Source organism: Limulus polyphemus, unplaced genomic scaffold (assembly GCF_000517525.1).
Source record: "Limulus polyphemus unplaced genomic scaffold, Limulus_polyphemus-2.1.2 Scaffold23, whole genome shotgun sequence".
Classification (NCBI taxonomy): domain Eukaryota; kingdom Metazoa; phylum Arthropoda; class Merostomata; order Xiphosura; family Limulidae; genus Limulus; species Limulus polyphemus.
Genome location: NW_013665633.1, coordinates 616,225 through 630,150, shown reverse-complemented (window position 1 = coordinate 630,150; position 13,926 = coordinate 616,225). Strand labels below are relative to the sequence as shown.

Genomic DNA, 13,926 nt, shown 5'->3' with positions numbered 1-13,926 from the left:
GTGTGTGTGTATGATATGAATTTAAGTTTATGAGAAACAAGCCATTAAATTTAGCATTTCGATACGTAATGCCCACTCTTAAACAACAAAAACAGCATATAATTTCCATACCCTGTGAAATGTTAATTTAGTGAGTTATCAACAAGGTTTTTGTTTGTTAATTTCTGCATCGTTTTGAAAATCTCTCGATTTTTCGAGCTTAAAAATGCACCATGCAAAATTGAGTTGTTGTTTTTTTTATATTCGCGGATCGTTGATTTAAGTTAATGCGCTTGTGGGAACATCTGCTACGAATGTGCGTATCTCATTAATTGTTATTTTCTAAAGCAGTGTGAACAAAATGTATGATGAAGTTTCCTTGGCAACACAATTGTCAATCTACCTTAAGATTTTGCCGAGCCAGAGAAGGTCATTGACTACTTAAATTTCACTCTAAAACACCAGTTATATCAGTTTTCCTAAAGGTGACCCCTCCCCTCTGAGATCCCCAGAAAAGAATCGCTCTATGAATTAACGCTGCTGCTCCGATTTTTCCCACCTTCGTTAACTTTGTATGACGTAAATAAATTTGGTCTTGTATAATTCACAGGCTTCAGTGAATATAATGCGTCAAAAAAGTGCGTGCGTGGTCAGCCTGAGAATCAGTATAAACCAGACGCTGTTACCCCCCCCCCCACACACACAAAACTTCCGGAATGCCCCCAGTACATTGTGAGGATTTAAAGAGTGAGGATAACATGGTTTAAGGAATATATATATATACTAAAAAAACAAAGGGAAAAAGTTATCAGTTCGTGTAAAATGTTTGTAGAGATCCGTATAATATGATTTTCCTAAAATAAGAAGGTGAAACAATAAGAAGGAGAATCACAATAAGATTGGGCGGTGGGTGCCGTTGACTATCTGTTTTCTCTCAAGTCTATCAGTCCAAAATTAAGGACGGCTAAGCGCAGATTGCTCTGAATGTTTGAAAAACAAACTCCGTCTTACTTGGTCAAGGTTTCAACAACGCCACTAGGAAAGTATTAGTTCTTTCCATTCGTGTTTATAACACTTTCTGTGGACAAATTTTGTATAAACAGGTTATTACTTCTTACCCTGCAGCTCTGGCCTGGTTAAGTTTTGTCTTTCCTGATAGTTTCTTTAGAAGTGTTGGTTGTCAAGGGAGCAAGCAGCAAGGCCACTCAAATGCTGCGTAACAGCAGTTCAGAGCATGGGCTAAGAGCGGGTATTTGTTGTTGTTTTAATTATGTATGATAGCCTAGATGGGCTAAGAGCGGGTATTTGTTGTTGTTTTAACGATGTATGATAGCCTAGATGGGCTAAGAACGGGCATGTGTTGTTGTTTTAACGATGTATGATAGCCTAGTAGAGAAATAAGGAAAATGAGACAAGGGAATTTTCTCAGTAAAAGTTGGTTATTCATTTTTCCTTGTGAATTTGAATATGCTGAATCTGATAATGTACGTTACCAAATGTTCATTCTCTCCTAAATGCGTCTAATTGTAGCTCATCGTGTACATTACAGGTACTAACTTTATGCTTATTTTACACGTGGAACAGTGATATAATACCCACACAAATCCCATTAATATCTAACAAATGTATAATTTAATTTAAACAAAAATTAATTATTTTATAAATGCATTACTTTAGTTATGTTAATGTGTGCATTATGACTCACAGGATGCAGTAGGTGTTGAAAGTTTGTTTAATTGATAAAACTTTTCCAGCCGTTGGAAGTAGTAGTGCTTAACTAAGTGTACTGTTAGGTTTAACTTATAGCCTGTAGGTGTCCATAGCCAGTGATAAAGTTCAGTGATCATATCAGAGTTATGTAATTATACTGAACTCGAGTACTTTATATGCCTACTATTACAGCAATCTGGACAAGTAACTCGTATCAGTTTACAGTAGTGTAAAACTGTGTACTTAGTTCAGGTATAATACAGTAAAGTTGTTGTTCTCGCACGTAGTTAATAGGCATATATGAAGTAGAAATAAGAACTAGATGTACAAAATAGATATTTCACTCCCCCGTATGATGAAAATTAAATAAACGTACTCTAAATATAGCACTTCTACCGCCACGATTTTGGCCGCAACCTCTTTCTACAAAGTCATCCTGACCATCGCACAGTATATATACCATGTTTTAAGTATATATATACTGAGTTATTAAACTTTATACAAAACTTTTGGTGAGGTAATAGTGAACACTATAATAAAATGTTATAGATAAATTATGCGAAAGTTAGGATTGTTGTGTTATTTATTTATCATAGCATCCACCCAAACACAATCTTTTAAGTTGATAACCTGGACAAATGACGGGTACCTCAGCTTGTTTGGTCATAAAATAGTTCAAAGAACATTGATTTCTATTTACAAAACATTTTGATGTGTTTTATATTTGTTATATTGATAAGATCTGTTTTGAATAGAATAAAGTATCTTATGATTTAATGAATTTGAGAAAAAATAATAAAACAATCTGTAAGGCTCTTAATTGGCTTGTATTCGGCGTCATTTTGAAGAATAGAACTAATGAAATGCAATAGTTGTATGAGGTAAAGAATTACGTGTCAGAATACTACATCTGTTGGTATTTTACATAATTCTGTTTACATTTTCTGACGTGCTCAAGCTCAAATTGTTTAGTGAGTATTTTTCTCACCAATTATCTAAACTAACTGGTAAGTTATAAATGTTTAATTCCAAAGTTTCAACGAGGGAGAAAAAAAGGTAAGCCTTTATCATTATCATGAGTAGAACATTACTTTTTCATCATGAAAAGGCCTTCGAGTAAAGATAAAATTAATATCCTGATATTCATGGAATTTCAATTGTTGAATACGTATTGCACAAGAAGTTACGTGCAAAATTTACCACATAATAATAAACGTAACTTGTTTTTTTAATGTGCACACGAAATGAAACCGAAGTTGATGTTTACAAAGTTTTCGAGATGAATAATTAAAATGAATTACAAAAAAATGTTTATATGCAGTGAGGTGTACGGGGGGGGGGGAGGTTAGTCACTGGGTGGGCTCGAGCACCTGCCTTCCTGGCAGTGTGCCCCAAAAGTGCAATTTTTTTTCTTCTTCTCTGTCATAAAAATTGTCAAAAAACTACGAAAAGATACATCTAATTCACACCTCTTGCTTGCTGTTAGTTATTTGGAAATAAAAATAGAATTTCAGTTTTAGAATGAATGGAAGACGAGTACAAAACGTGATACACTATTCAGTATTCATACGCAAGAATTCGCTGTTTAGTTTTATATCATAAAAGTGGTGATAAGGTAAATTGAATAGGAATAAAAAAGGATCTGTTTGCTCCTTGTGTATTTTTTACCTCTAATTGCCCCCGCCAAACAAAAAGCATTTTGATGTTTGAAAAGTGCCCTTCTTGTGAATGAGCCCTTGCCCTTTTAATGCCATGTGCATATTACTGTTCATATTGGTGTTAGTCCTAGTGAGAAGTTAATGGAACAAATTAGAATTTGCCGACCAAACTGTTAATTAGGTCATCGGACCCCCCCCCCCCCCCACCACACACACCTGGTGGTACAGCGGACTTATACGATTTCGATACCCGTGGTGGGCAGAGCACAGATAGCCCTTTGTGTAGCTTTGTGCTTAATATCAAACAGTAACAGCTCATCGACAAACAATAAAAAACTTACTTATCCCATCCGTATTAAACGGTTAAAAGTAAAATATAAATCAATTCATCGCACGTGTTTAAATTCTTTCTTTCTTCATTCCCCCCCTCCCCCTCTCTGTGTACGTATATATAAAATCAGACGATAATTTCTACAATATCTTTACAAGAGAAAACAGAGTAAATTTGCTAGGACAGAATGATAAATGGAACGAGAGGGAGTACGTAATTGGAATGTTTAGTGTATTTTTTTATAGAGTAATACTGATACTGTTAACGTTCCGTTTAACTGAAGAATTTTTGTTTTCCCATTACATTTATTATATCAAAGTTCTTCCAATATTTTTATTAAATGAGGTCAGATTTCGTTCTTGGTATACGTCCTTGAAATTGACTTAATTTGAGATCGAACCCACTTTAGTATCTAAATATTATAACAATTTTACTGACAGTTCCAGTACACAGGGCCACATTATTGAACAATCTAGCCAAGTTATAGTTTTTTGGAATACTACCTATAAATAGACACGTCAAACCCGCAGCCAACATGCTTGTGACGTGTAGCTGAGTTCCTTGAAAAGCTTATTTTAGCAAATTTAGCTCTTGTAGATCAGATGATTGTTCAGTGTTCTTGTTTTTAATTTTGTTAAAATATAAAGTTATTTTAAGAAAATATATATTGTCTATCAATAAATATTTGCTGCTGCTCTTGTACTGTTTTTGTTTGTCTAACATCGAGTGTCCAACAGGCAAATACTACTTGTATATTTTTATTCATAATACATATATAGACCTATATATATATATTTGGGATCCTTGCTCTATTTTACCTTGAGGCCCCCTGAGAGCTTGATTTGGCCTTGCCAATACGAAACATAAAAGTTTAGATTAGTTAAACATCAATAATAAAATGTAATCGTTATCGTTAAGTTGATAATAAGGAATTTTACTAATTATAACTAATTTTAGTTATTTTTGACTTGTTGTTAAAGGCAAAGATATACAATAGAATATCTACTCTGAGCTCACTGCTGGTAAATGAACCCAGTGTTTTAGCGTTATCTACCTTAATCTTGCCACTGAACCAAAGAGGAACTATTTTTGACTTAAGGCGTGGCAAGGTGTGTTAATATTTGGTAAGATGCTGTGCATTATCGTTTGATCTAAAGCGAACTTAGTTGGAGCAATGAATTTGTTATTGGGGAAAAAAAAATTCTCGTAAAGTGGCGCCATCTCTTGTCGATAATTTAAATCTTTGAGTCCATACATTAACTTCTCGAAAAATTGCCTTATAATAATATAAATTTACAATTGTCAAAGTTAAATATAAATTTTAATGAAATATTTCTAAACTTCATCACAAATACTGCATAATCGTTATCAAATTTCTAAGATATATTAAACTTCCGCTCAATATTATATACACCTACACATGTATCTGAAGATTTTACCAATTCTTAATATAAAAAGTCTTACGACATACACGAAAAGCACTCATTTAGTACATTTATTGATATAAATGAAATTAAAAATAATACTATATTTTCAAAGGAAGTACTTAAAAGGGTGACGCGTCTAACAATAATATTCGGTCTAAGTGTTCCATCCGTAAGTCATAGCAGTGTGACTATAAGTTCATTGTTTGCGTTGCGTTTCAGCGGAATCACGTTCTACACTTTGGGACCATGAATACGCTCCTCTTAGAGGATGAACGAATCTCCGTATTCAGTGAGCCCAGAGCAGCTTACGAGTTGGCGGTGGGTGCTGTTCCCTCTAGGCTATCAGTTCAAAATTAGGGACAGGTATGCGCAGATAGCACTTGGTTAGCTCTGCACGACTTTCTAAAACGAACAAGAAAATACATTGAACTGTTGGAAAGGGTTCAGAGGAGGGTTATTGGAATGGTGCCTGAGATGGAGGGATTGTCATGCGAGGAGAGGTTGAAATCTCCCAAATTGTTTTCTCTTGAAAAAGAAGAGTTAGGGGGAAAATCTAATTGAGGTGTTTAATATTGAAAAGGGAATTGATAGTCTTGATTCATCATCTTTTTCATACTTAACAGTGAGAATAGTAGCACTAGGGGACACAAATATATATTTTGGCAGAGTAGGAGTCATCTTCAGCTTAGACAGTTTTATTTTTCTAACAGGGTTGTTGGCCTTTGGAATGGGTTGCTTTCGGATGTTGTGTAGGCAGTAAATTTAAGTGAGTTTTTTAAAAAAAGCTTGATAAGTAAATGAATGATAAGGGCTGGCTTTAAGATTTTTAAAAATTTATTTGTTAACAGTTTTAGTTTAGAGGATGGGACAGCCGAAGTGGACCAATAGGTCCCATGTTGTTCCAAAATATTGTGTTACGTTATGTTGTTATAGTAGAAGTATCGCACGTGGTCTTCAGTATTCCAAGTTTTATTGTTAAGTTATATATATATATATATAATATAATATAATTTTGTACAGGAATTTTTCCACAGTAAGAACAATTCACGGTTAATCTTCACAACGGTTGATCATATACTAAAATAATAGACTCTTCAAACATTTAAGAGATGCTGTGCTTGATTTTTGCTATAATTGTCTCGGTAAATGTGACCAAAATTTATCTTAAAATCATGTTTTGATTATTCCTTCCTACATAACTTACTTGGTATACTTGACTTGCTGTTTCCAATCTCATCTAACCATGTGTTTTAATTACAGGTTACAGCCAAACATATATTTCGTGACCTCTTAACATGACCTTTGACCTATCGACTGACCATTAAAATTCTTACAAATTTATCACTCACTAGATTTTATCCTTTGTACTTTCTTTTGGCAGGATGTCATATCGAGTCATTTCACACCCCGAAACACATTTATACTGATGCTCGTGTAGTATGCAGGAACACTAGGCCAGGCATAATTTAGTAAGCATCCCATGCTGCGATTGAAGAGCCCAAGGTTTAAGCTGGGATTCATGTAATACACGTAATAAAATAGTGTACAGTTAGAATTTATATATTTAGAATCGATGCACAGTTTTACATTGTTACAAAGTTTTTTTTGTTTCTTTTCAGAAAAGAAGATCAAATTCATTGACTCCTATGACTTTGTTAGGAACTTGTGTTCGCTTTTTGTTCCGCCTTCTCAGGTCAGTTTTATGTTTTGTGTTATGTACAGAGGGCATAAGAGCTTAGTAAAACTAACCTACAGTTAAGTACATATTGAATCCAATTAATAGTATGTAAGATACCATTGTGTAATTAGGCTACTATCAAGGGTGAATGGATAAGGTACTTTAGTATGCAGTAGTAACGTAAGGTCATGGGTGGGTCGTACATCTTGTAACATGTCACCATATGTGTTATAGTTTTCCTGATTTAATAAACAATTGTGCAATTGAATGCTTAGGCCAGTTTTTAAACATACATTTTTCCTTGATGTTTATTTCTTTAGCTTTATAATATTCCGATCAGTGGATAAATACAAAGTGTAGCATTACGAAAAGGTACATTTATTTCATTACTGAAACCACGGTGTGCAACCATTCATTCAGCTTGATATTTAACCACACTGAGATATTGCCTTCGGAAATTAAAAAAGATGCTACTAATTAGTGGACAAGAACGATTGCTTACAATGACTTGAATTTTAAAAAATATGGTTTGAAAAAAATTGTTCACGTTTAATATACGAGGCAGCAGATGGCGCTAAAAATTATCGAGAAGTATCGTTTATCATAAAGTTGACAGTATTATTGTTGTTTTACAGATGCTCGAGTTGTAGCCTATATTTTATGCTATTTTGAGAAACGTTGATTTTAAATTATTTCTTATACTCGTATACCATTTAAACATTATTATTATTATTACAGGGGTGACAAATTCATAGTTGTTATTTATTAATGACTTCAACAAATAACGTCAAATATACACATTTGACAGTAGAATTGGAAAAACAAAATGATCACATTCGACTTCCTTTGACGCGTTGATACGGAATGCGGTAAGTGTTACTGATAAATTAATAAACTCGGGTCTGTATTTCATTTCTGCTAGTTTTCCAATGAAAAGATGTTTATAACAATAATAGAATAATTGTAACCACGATAACTTTCAGAAGTGAAATTTTCAACCCTATAATAATGTAGCTGTTCCCATTAATTTTCTTGTAAACAGTATGGAGGTTTGTTTCCTGTTCACATTACTATCTATCTGTCCCCTTGTGGCTCAGCTGTAAGCTTCAGGGCTTATAATGCTGAAATTCGGAGCTCGATCCCTTCGGCGAAAATAACGTTAATAGCCCATTGTGCAGCACTGCTCTAAAATATAAAACGTATGTCTATCCGTTTGTCCATTCATTTATCCACTCAGTCATCTCTCTCTCTCTCTCTTTCTCTCTCTCTCTCTCTAAACTAGTTAACTAATAATGTGCCTACTGGAATTGCTATCGTGTTTATAATTGATTTGTGTTAACTAGAATATTAAAGCTCACTAACATGCAATACCACATTTATCTTGTGTTCTGCCTAAACTCTCAAAATATTATATGCAGTCAAATCATATAATGTCTTACTAGTTGTACATTTATACGGTTAAATTAGATATGGCCATTGTCTATGATGCCGTATCTCCAGTTCGTTAATGTTGGCTACACCATGTAATACGACTTGTATATGTTGTCGGTTTTTTCATGATAAAATGAGATGTGACAGTTATGTATTATTGATATATTATGAAGTTGTATATGATCAGTATGTCTGATTATTGTACGTCGTTAAATGATATTATGTAGGCTGTTGAGAAAGTACTGACGAAATCCAATTTTTAAAAACATTTAAACTTGGGTGAAATCACAGTAAGAACATATTCTTTTTTGACATATATGTGTGTGTGTGTATATATATATATATATATATATGTGTGTGTTTGTGTGTGTGTGTTTATTATGTGTAGTAGGAAGTAATTGGTCAACGTGAAAAATGCTAATTTCTGATCCAAAAAGATTTAAAACAATTTAGCAAATTGCAATGAATAAATTCGTTATTGATACATACGATACCATCTGCTTAAAGAGGAATTATAAATGTTCCATTTGTTCTATGATGCATAAGTACACTGAATAAGAGGACAACTAACGAACATTTAACTTTCTTTAGTAGTATTCCGTCATCTCAAATCCGGAATTCCAAGAGAACGGGGTTGATACTTTCCTAAGAAATTATGAAACTTTTCTTTGAATTGTGTTGAAATTATTAAACAACTTAAGTTTAAAAGAAGAACTTCCCAACGTACATACAGTGAAGTTCGGTAAAAAAACTTTATATTATTTTTATGTAATTATTGTTAAATTTTAAGGTCGTTAAATCCTCATAAGGACCACCTGTTGTTTCATGTAGCACATTCATATTTAAACGGGACATAGTTGATAGCCAAATGTGGCTTTGCTTTACAATAAGAAATAAAATTGTTTACAAGATTTCGTAAGTTCTGACCACGCGTGGCATACTGGCTAGCATGTCTTGACAGTGAATCAGAGGATTAATGGATCGAGACTTATTGCCACAAAAACGCACTCTGTGACCGTGAATGTGCTACAAAGGTGACGGTAGCAATCCCCAATTCGACCAACCAAGAATAGTTCAAGAGTTGACAATGAGTGTTGTTGACTAGCAGCCACCCTACCTTATAGTCTATCACTCCAACACTAGGAACAACTATGTGCAGATAGCTCTTGAGTTGCCTTGCGCGAAATTCTTAAACAAACAATTCTTACTATGAATAATGTCGTATGCTCTTATAATTTTTAGCATTTTTTTTTCACATTACCTGTATTAGTTCCGTATTGGATAAGGCTTAACATGCCCAACGGAAAGCAGATATATGAAATATGTGTTTGACTTGATTTAGGCCTATAGGTGAATAAAGAGGTAGGTTGTTGCATGCCATTATTGTTCTACTGATCAGAATGAATAACCAAATAGATTTTAACATAAATCCTGGCGATCATATTTGAAGTTAATCGTTTTGTTATTCGATTTATTCTTCAATTGTTTTATGGCTTTGGTTTATTACACTTGCCCCCAGTAGCACAGCGGTATGTCTGCGGACTTACAGCGCTAGAATCCGGGTTTCGATACCCGTGGTGGGCAGAGCACAGATAGCCCATTGTTTATATATATATATACTTGTATAACAGTAATCAAAACATATAAAAATATCCAAAATCATCATGAAAAGTGCGTAACTAAAAATAAATTAACATTTAGCATAATAAATGATACTAAATTAGCGCCGTCTGGCATTTACCGCAATCATGAGCGATATACTTCCAAGGTGTTTAATAATGGTTGGAGACGGCTTGAATGAGTAATGAAGAAAAACTTTAATATAAGTTTAACATAACAGCAAATGTACAACGTTTCGACAAGGTTTTGTCATCATCAGGTACATCAAGCCGTCTCCAACCATTATTTGTCTCAAAGTGGGTTCTTCATCATCGAATTCCAAGGTGTTTAACGCACGCTGATAGGCTGAACTGTATTCGCCGCACCAATCACCATAGACGACACATAAAATCAGTACTCGCACAGTCACTGCGGTCAACGATAGCTATATATCTCGTGTAAATAACATCTTGTGTCACTGCTTTTTCAAAACTGAAGTAATTATATATTTGTGCTAGTAATGGATGAGATTCAAATATTTTTTATATTGACTAAAACACTATTTTTTAAAATTCTCCCAAGGCTGATTTACCGCCGATAAACGCGGCAACACGGAAAATACATATGTTCTGTTTATTTATTCTCTTTTTTTTTTTAAATTTACACATAGTTACAGTTCTCACAAACCCAAATTAACTTTTATGCTCATCAATGCGATTTCAAACTTGTTTATTGACTGTTATTTTTACTTGTATGTATGACAAAGCTTCTACGTCTTTCTGCCGCCGTCCCTAATTTTAAGCTACTGACCAGAGAGAATGCAGCCAGTCGGTAACACCCAACCACCCACCATCGACATTAAAGGATTGACTGTCACTCTTATAACGCACCTACAGCTAAAACTGTGTTTTGTAGTATTGTACGAATTCGGACCTGGCTAGTCAGGTCCAAAATCCAACTCGCTCCAGTTGTTTTTTTACTGAAGTTCAAGTGATATTTACCGTGATTGTTTTTTTTAGCAAAAAAAAAAGCGAATTCTTAGTGTTCTGGTAAATGTTGTAATCCTGAAGAATCATTTATAACGTATGTTAAACATTTATGCATAAATTCTTTGGATCATTTTATTAAATGCTGATTTCTTAATCCTAACACCATCCAGAGTTTTTTAAATGTATACCGACCAATCGTAACTTTTACCCAGTCATTATATGAGTATTGCAGTGTAAATAAGCCCCTCTCCACCTCCCAAGTTCATATTAATGTATTATTCATCCAGTGATTTGTCCCTAAAATAACCATTGACTGTACATTTCATTACAACAATGACTTGCAAAAACAATGAACAGAAAGTTACTTAATACCTATCGGTATACTACGCATGCGTGTTATGTTGCCGCGACATGCGATACTTTACACTTTCACCGTAGTGTAACGTGCAGCCAAAACAACCTGCAGGATACGCTGTTGTATTTATAGTTTAGCAGTTTTCCACTTTCTGTAGCTCGGATTGTGGGAATAAAAACCACCACATATTCTCAGTGGATGTGTTCTACTGGGCACTCACTTCGCATACCAGATTTCAAGGCAATCCATTAACAAATACACGAGATATAAAGTCTCCAATTTTCATTGAATTTCTTTCTATTTTTTTTCCTTCTTTGTACCGAAAGTGCGGAAACTTTATTTCATAGAAAAATATTCTTAACTTTCATAGATTTGATTTTTAATTTGATACACTGATAGATCTTTACAACCTACAATTGGGTGTCAATTTTGGTCTAAATACAAGCCACATGTGAAAATGTATTCAACAAAAAAACACTCAAATATGATGAAAATTTTTGCACACGCCTATGCAAAAAGTCATGTAAGTTATCAGTCTAAAATTTTTATTACAGCTTCAACTAAGAGTAAAAGTGGACAATTTTTAGTGTTTTTTTTTTTCATTCGAATTAAACACGGCTACTTTAGAGCATCAAAACTATAGGTTGAAGGCACGTGTAGATACTTAAGTATTGGTTAGGTCAAGCAAACTAGATCAGCAGTTTCTAGTTCAAGGTTTCAAAAGAATCATACGGGTGGAAGGTTATTATTCATTGCCAGCTTTTCAGCACAAATTCACTAAATTTTATGAAGTTGTCCTAATTAAAGAGCGTTTAGCGTCACGTGATACTAGTTTAAGCAATTAGAATAAATAATGATACTTGATACCGCTGTACCCAGTGCATGCGTTTGATGACAAGAAACTGTTAATATATATTCCATGGCGTTGCTATAAAGGAAGTTATTAACACTATTTTAGAGATGAAAAAGTATCACCATATATTTTAAAGAATCTGGTTGGTTCTGTAAAATAAAGGTTTGTTCCTGATAATAGGGTTGCGATCCTAATGCTAACGTGGGTTACTATCGAGTGTCACCTTCTTACTTGCTGTGGTTTGTTGGTGTGTATTGACAAAAAAGTCATGATATCTAATCAAAAACACCTTAGGTGTGAAAAACAAAAGTGCGCCAAAAAAGGATTCAGTGTGCGACCTAAAGGAATGAAATCAAAATTGGCGGTCAAACTGGTAGCTATACTTATAGCATTGATAAGAATTTTACAGCAAATATTCATTCATCAGATAGCTAGGCCACGTGTTTTGTTTTACCCACCATCATGCCCCAAGCTATCAGCACTACGTACTTACATAAAAACTGTCATGGGCATGCAAGGGATCGTTTAGAATAAGTATCTATGATGTTTAGATTTTTTTAACATTTCGTATTAGGGTTACCTAATAGGAAATAAAGGGATCTTGGGAGGGAGGCTGCACGAATTTAAACGATAATTTCGTATCAGTGTCTGTTGTTGTTTTTTATAGTTGTCGAGACAGATAACATTGAGTGCCGTAAATGCGAAGAATCAATATATTTCATAATCACAAGATAGTTATATTCATTTAAATATCAAGTAATGCATTTAAATAATATATTATACTGAAATTAAGGCCAGGTCTGGCCTAGTGGTTGGTGTGGTGGACTCTGAATTTCATTTAAATATCAAGTAATGCATTTAAATAATATATTATACTGAAATTAAGGCCAGGTCTGGCCTAGTGGTTGGTGTGGTGGACTCTGAATCCGAGTACCTATGGTTCTTCTTCCGTTTCCAAAATCTCGCTCTTTGCATTTTGGAGCGGCGCATTATATGAATGCGAGTTAAACCTGTTATTTCATCAGAATAACCCAAGAACTACCTGGTCGTAGTTACTGTTGATAAGTTACCTTCCCTTTAGTCTGTCAGTTCAAAATTATAGAGGCTATGCGCATATAGCCCTTTGTGTAGCTTTGCGTAAAAATTCTAAAACAAGCAAAATCATTACTGTCATTGATGTTAATCGTGTCTTATAAACGGTTACACTAGGCTACACCATGAACCACTACTGTGGTTCATAATAGGGATCGCTTATTTGTTTGTATTTAGTACTAGATGTACTTGCGTAGGGTCGCCGAAAGTGTTTTGTTTCAAAAGCAAATAAAACCTAAATTAAGAGTGAAACATATTTTTATTTCTTGGTGTTGAAGTTCATATGTCATGCTGTGTTGTAGCCTACAAAGTGCATAATTCTTCTTGTGATTCATGGCATGCGCACGTTTTACTGACGTCACGACAATCAAATTGCAATGTTAAGTGTCCCGTAAGTGACGTCATTTTACTGACTGATAGACTACACACTACTGTATAGTGATGCAAGTGGTTAAAACAGGTGGCCCCTCCAAGAGGCCTTCGGTCCCCATTCGTGAAAATTATAGGCTACATTATATACATATATTCCTTGTGTTGGTGTGATGACCACAGTAAACATTTAAACATGATTGAAAATCATTTTAATAGAATATGGGTTTGTCCCCCGGTGTTTCAACGGTAAGTCTAACGGTAACGCTACGTATGGGGTTTCGATACCTACAGTGGGCAGAGCACATATAGCATATTATGAAGCTTTGTGTTTAACAACCAACAAACGAAACACGTATTTACAACACGTTGAATTTTTATTATGGAGTTCAATTCAACATGTTAGCTCCAATAAAAGCTAGATGAAAGATTTTATCGTGATCTAAGCACGGTTT

The 13,926-nt window shown here is 34.3% G+C and overlaps 1 protein-coding gene across 3 annotated transcripts in view; it reads left to right on the top strand.

Moving 5' to 3' along the window:
- Positions 1–13,926, top strand: part of LOC106458554 (nocturnin-like) — a 77,695-nt gene that overhangs the window by 42,728 nt on the left and 21,041 nt on the right. For 2 of the 3 annotated variants that reach the window (XM_013918081.2, XM_022385065.1), the window contains exon 3: positions 6,725–6,798. In XM_013918081.2, coding sequence (XP_013773535.1) covers positions 6,752–6,798 — 47 coding nt within the window. In that variant the 5' untranslated portion in view covers positions 6,725–6,751. Of the gene's footprint in view, positions 1–6,724; positions 6,799–7,552; positions 7,653–13,926 lie in introns of those variants that run through there. The other variant, XM_013918088.2, reaches the window with a different exon arrangement.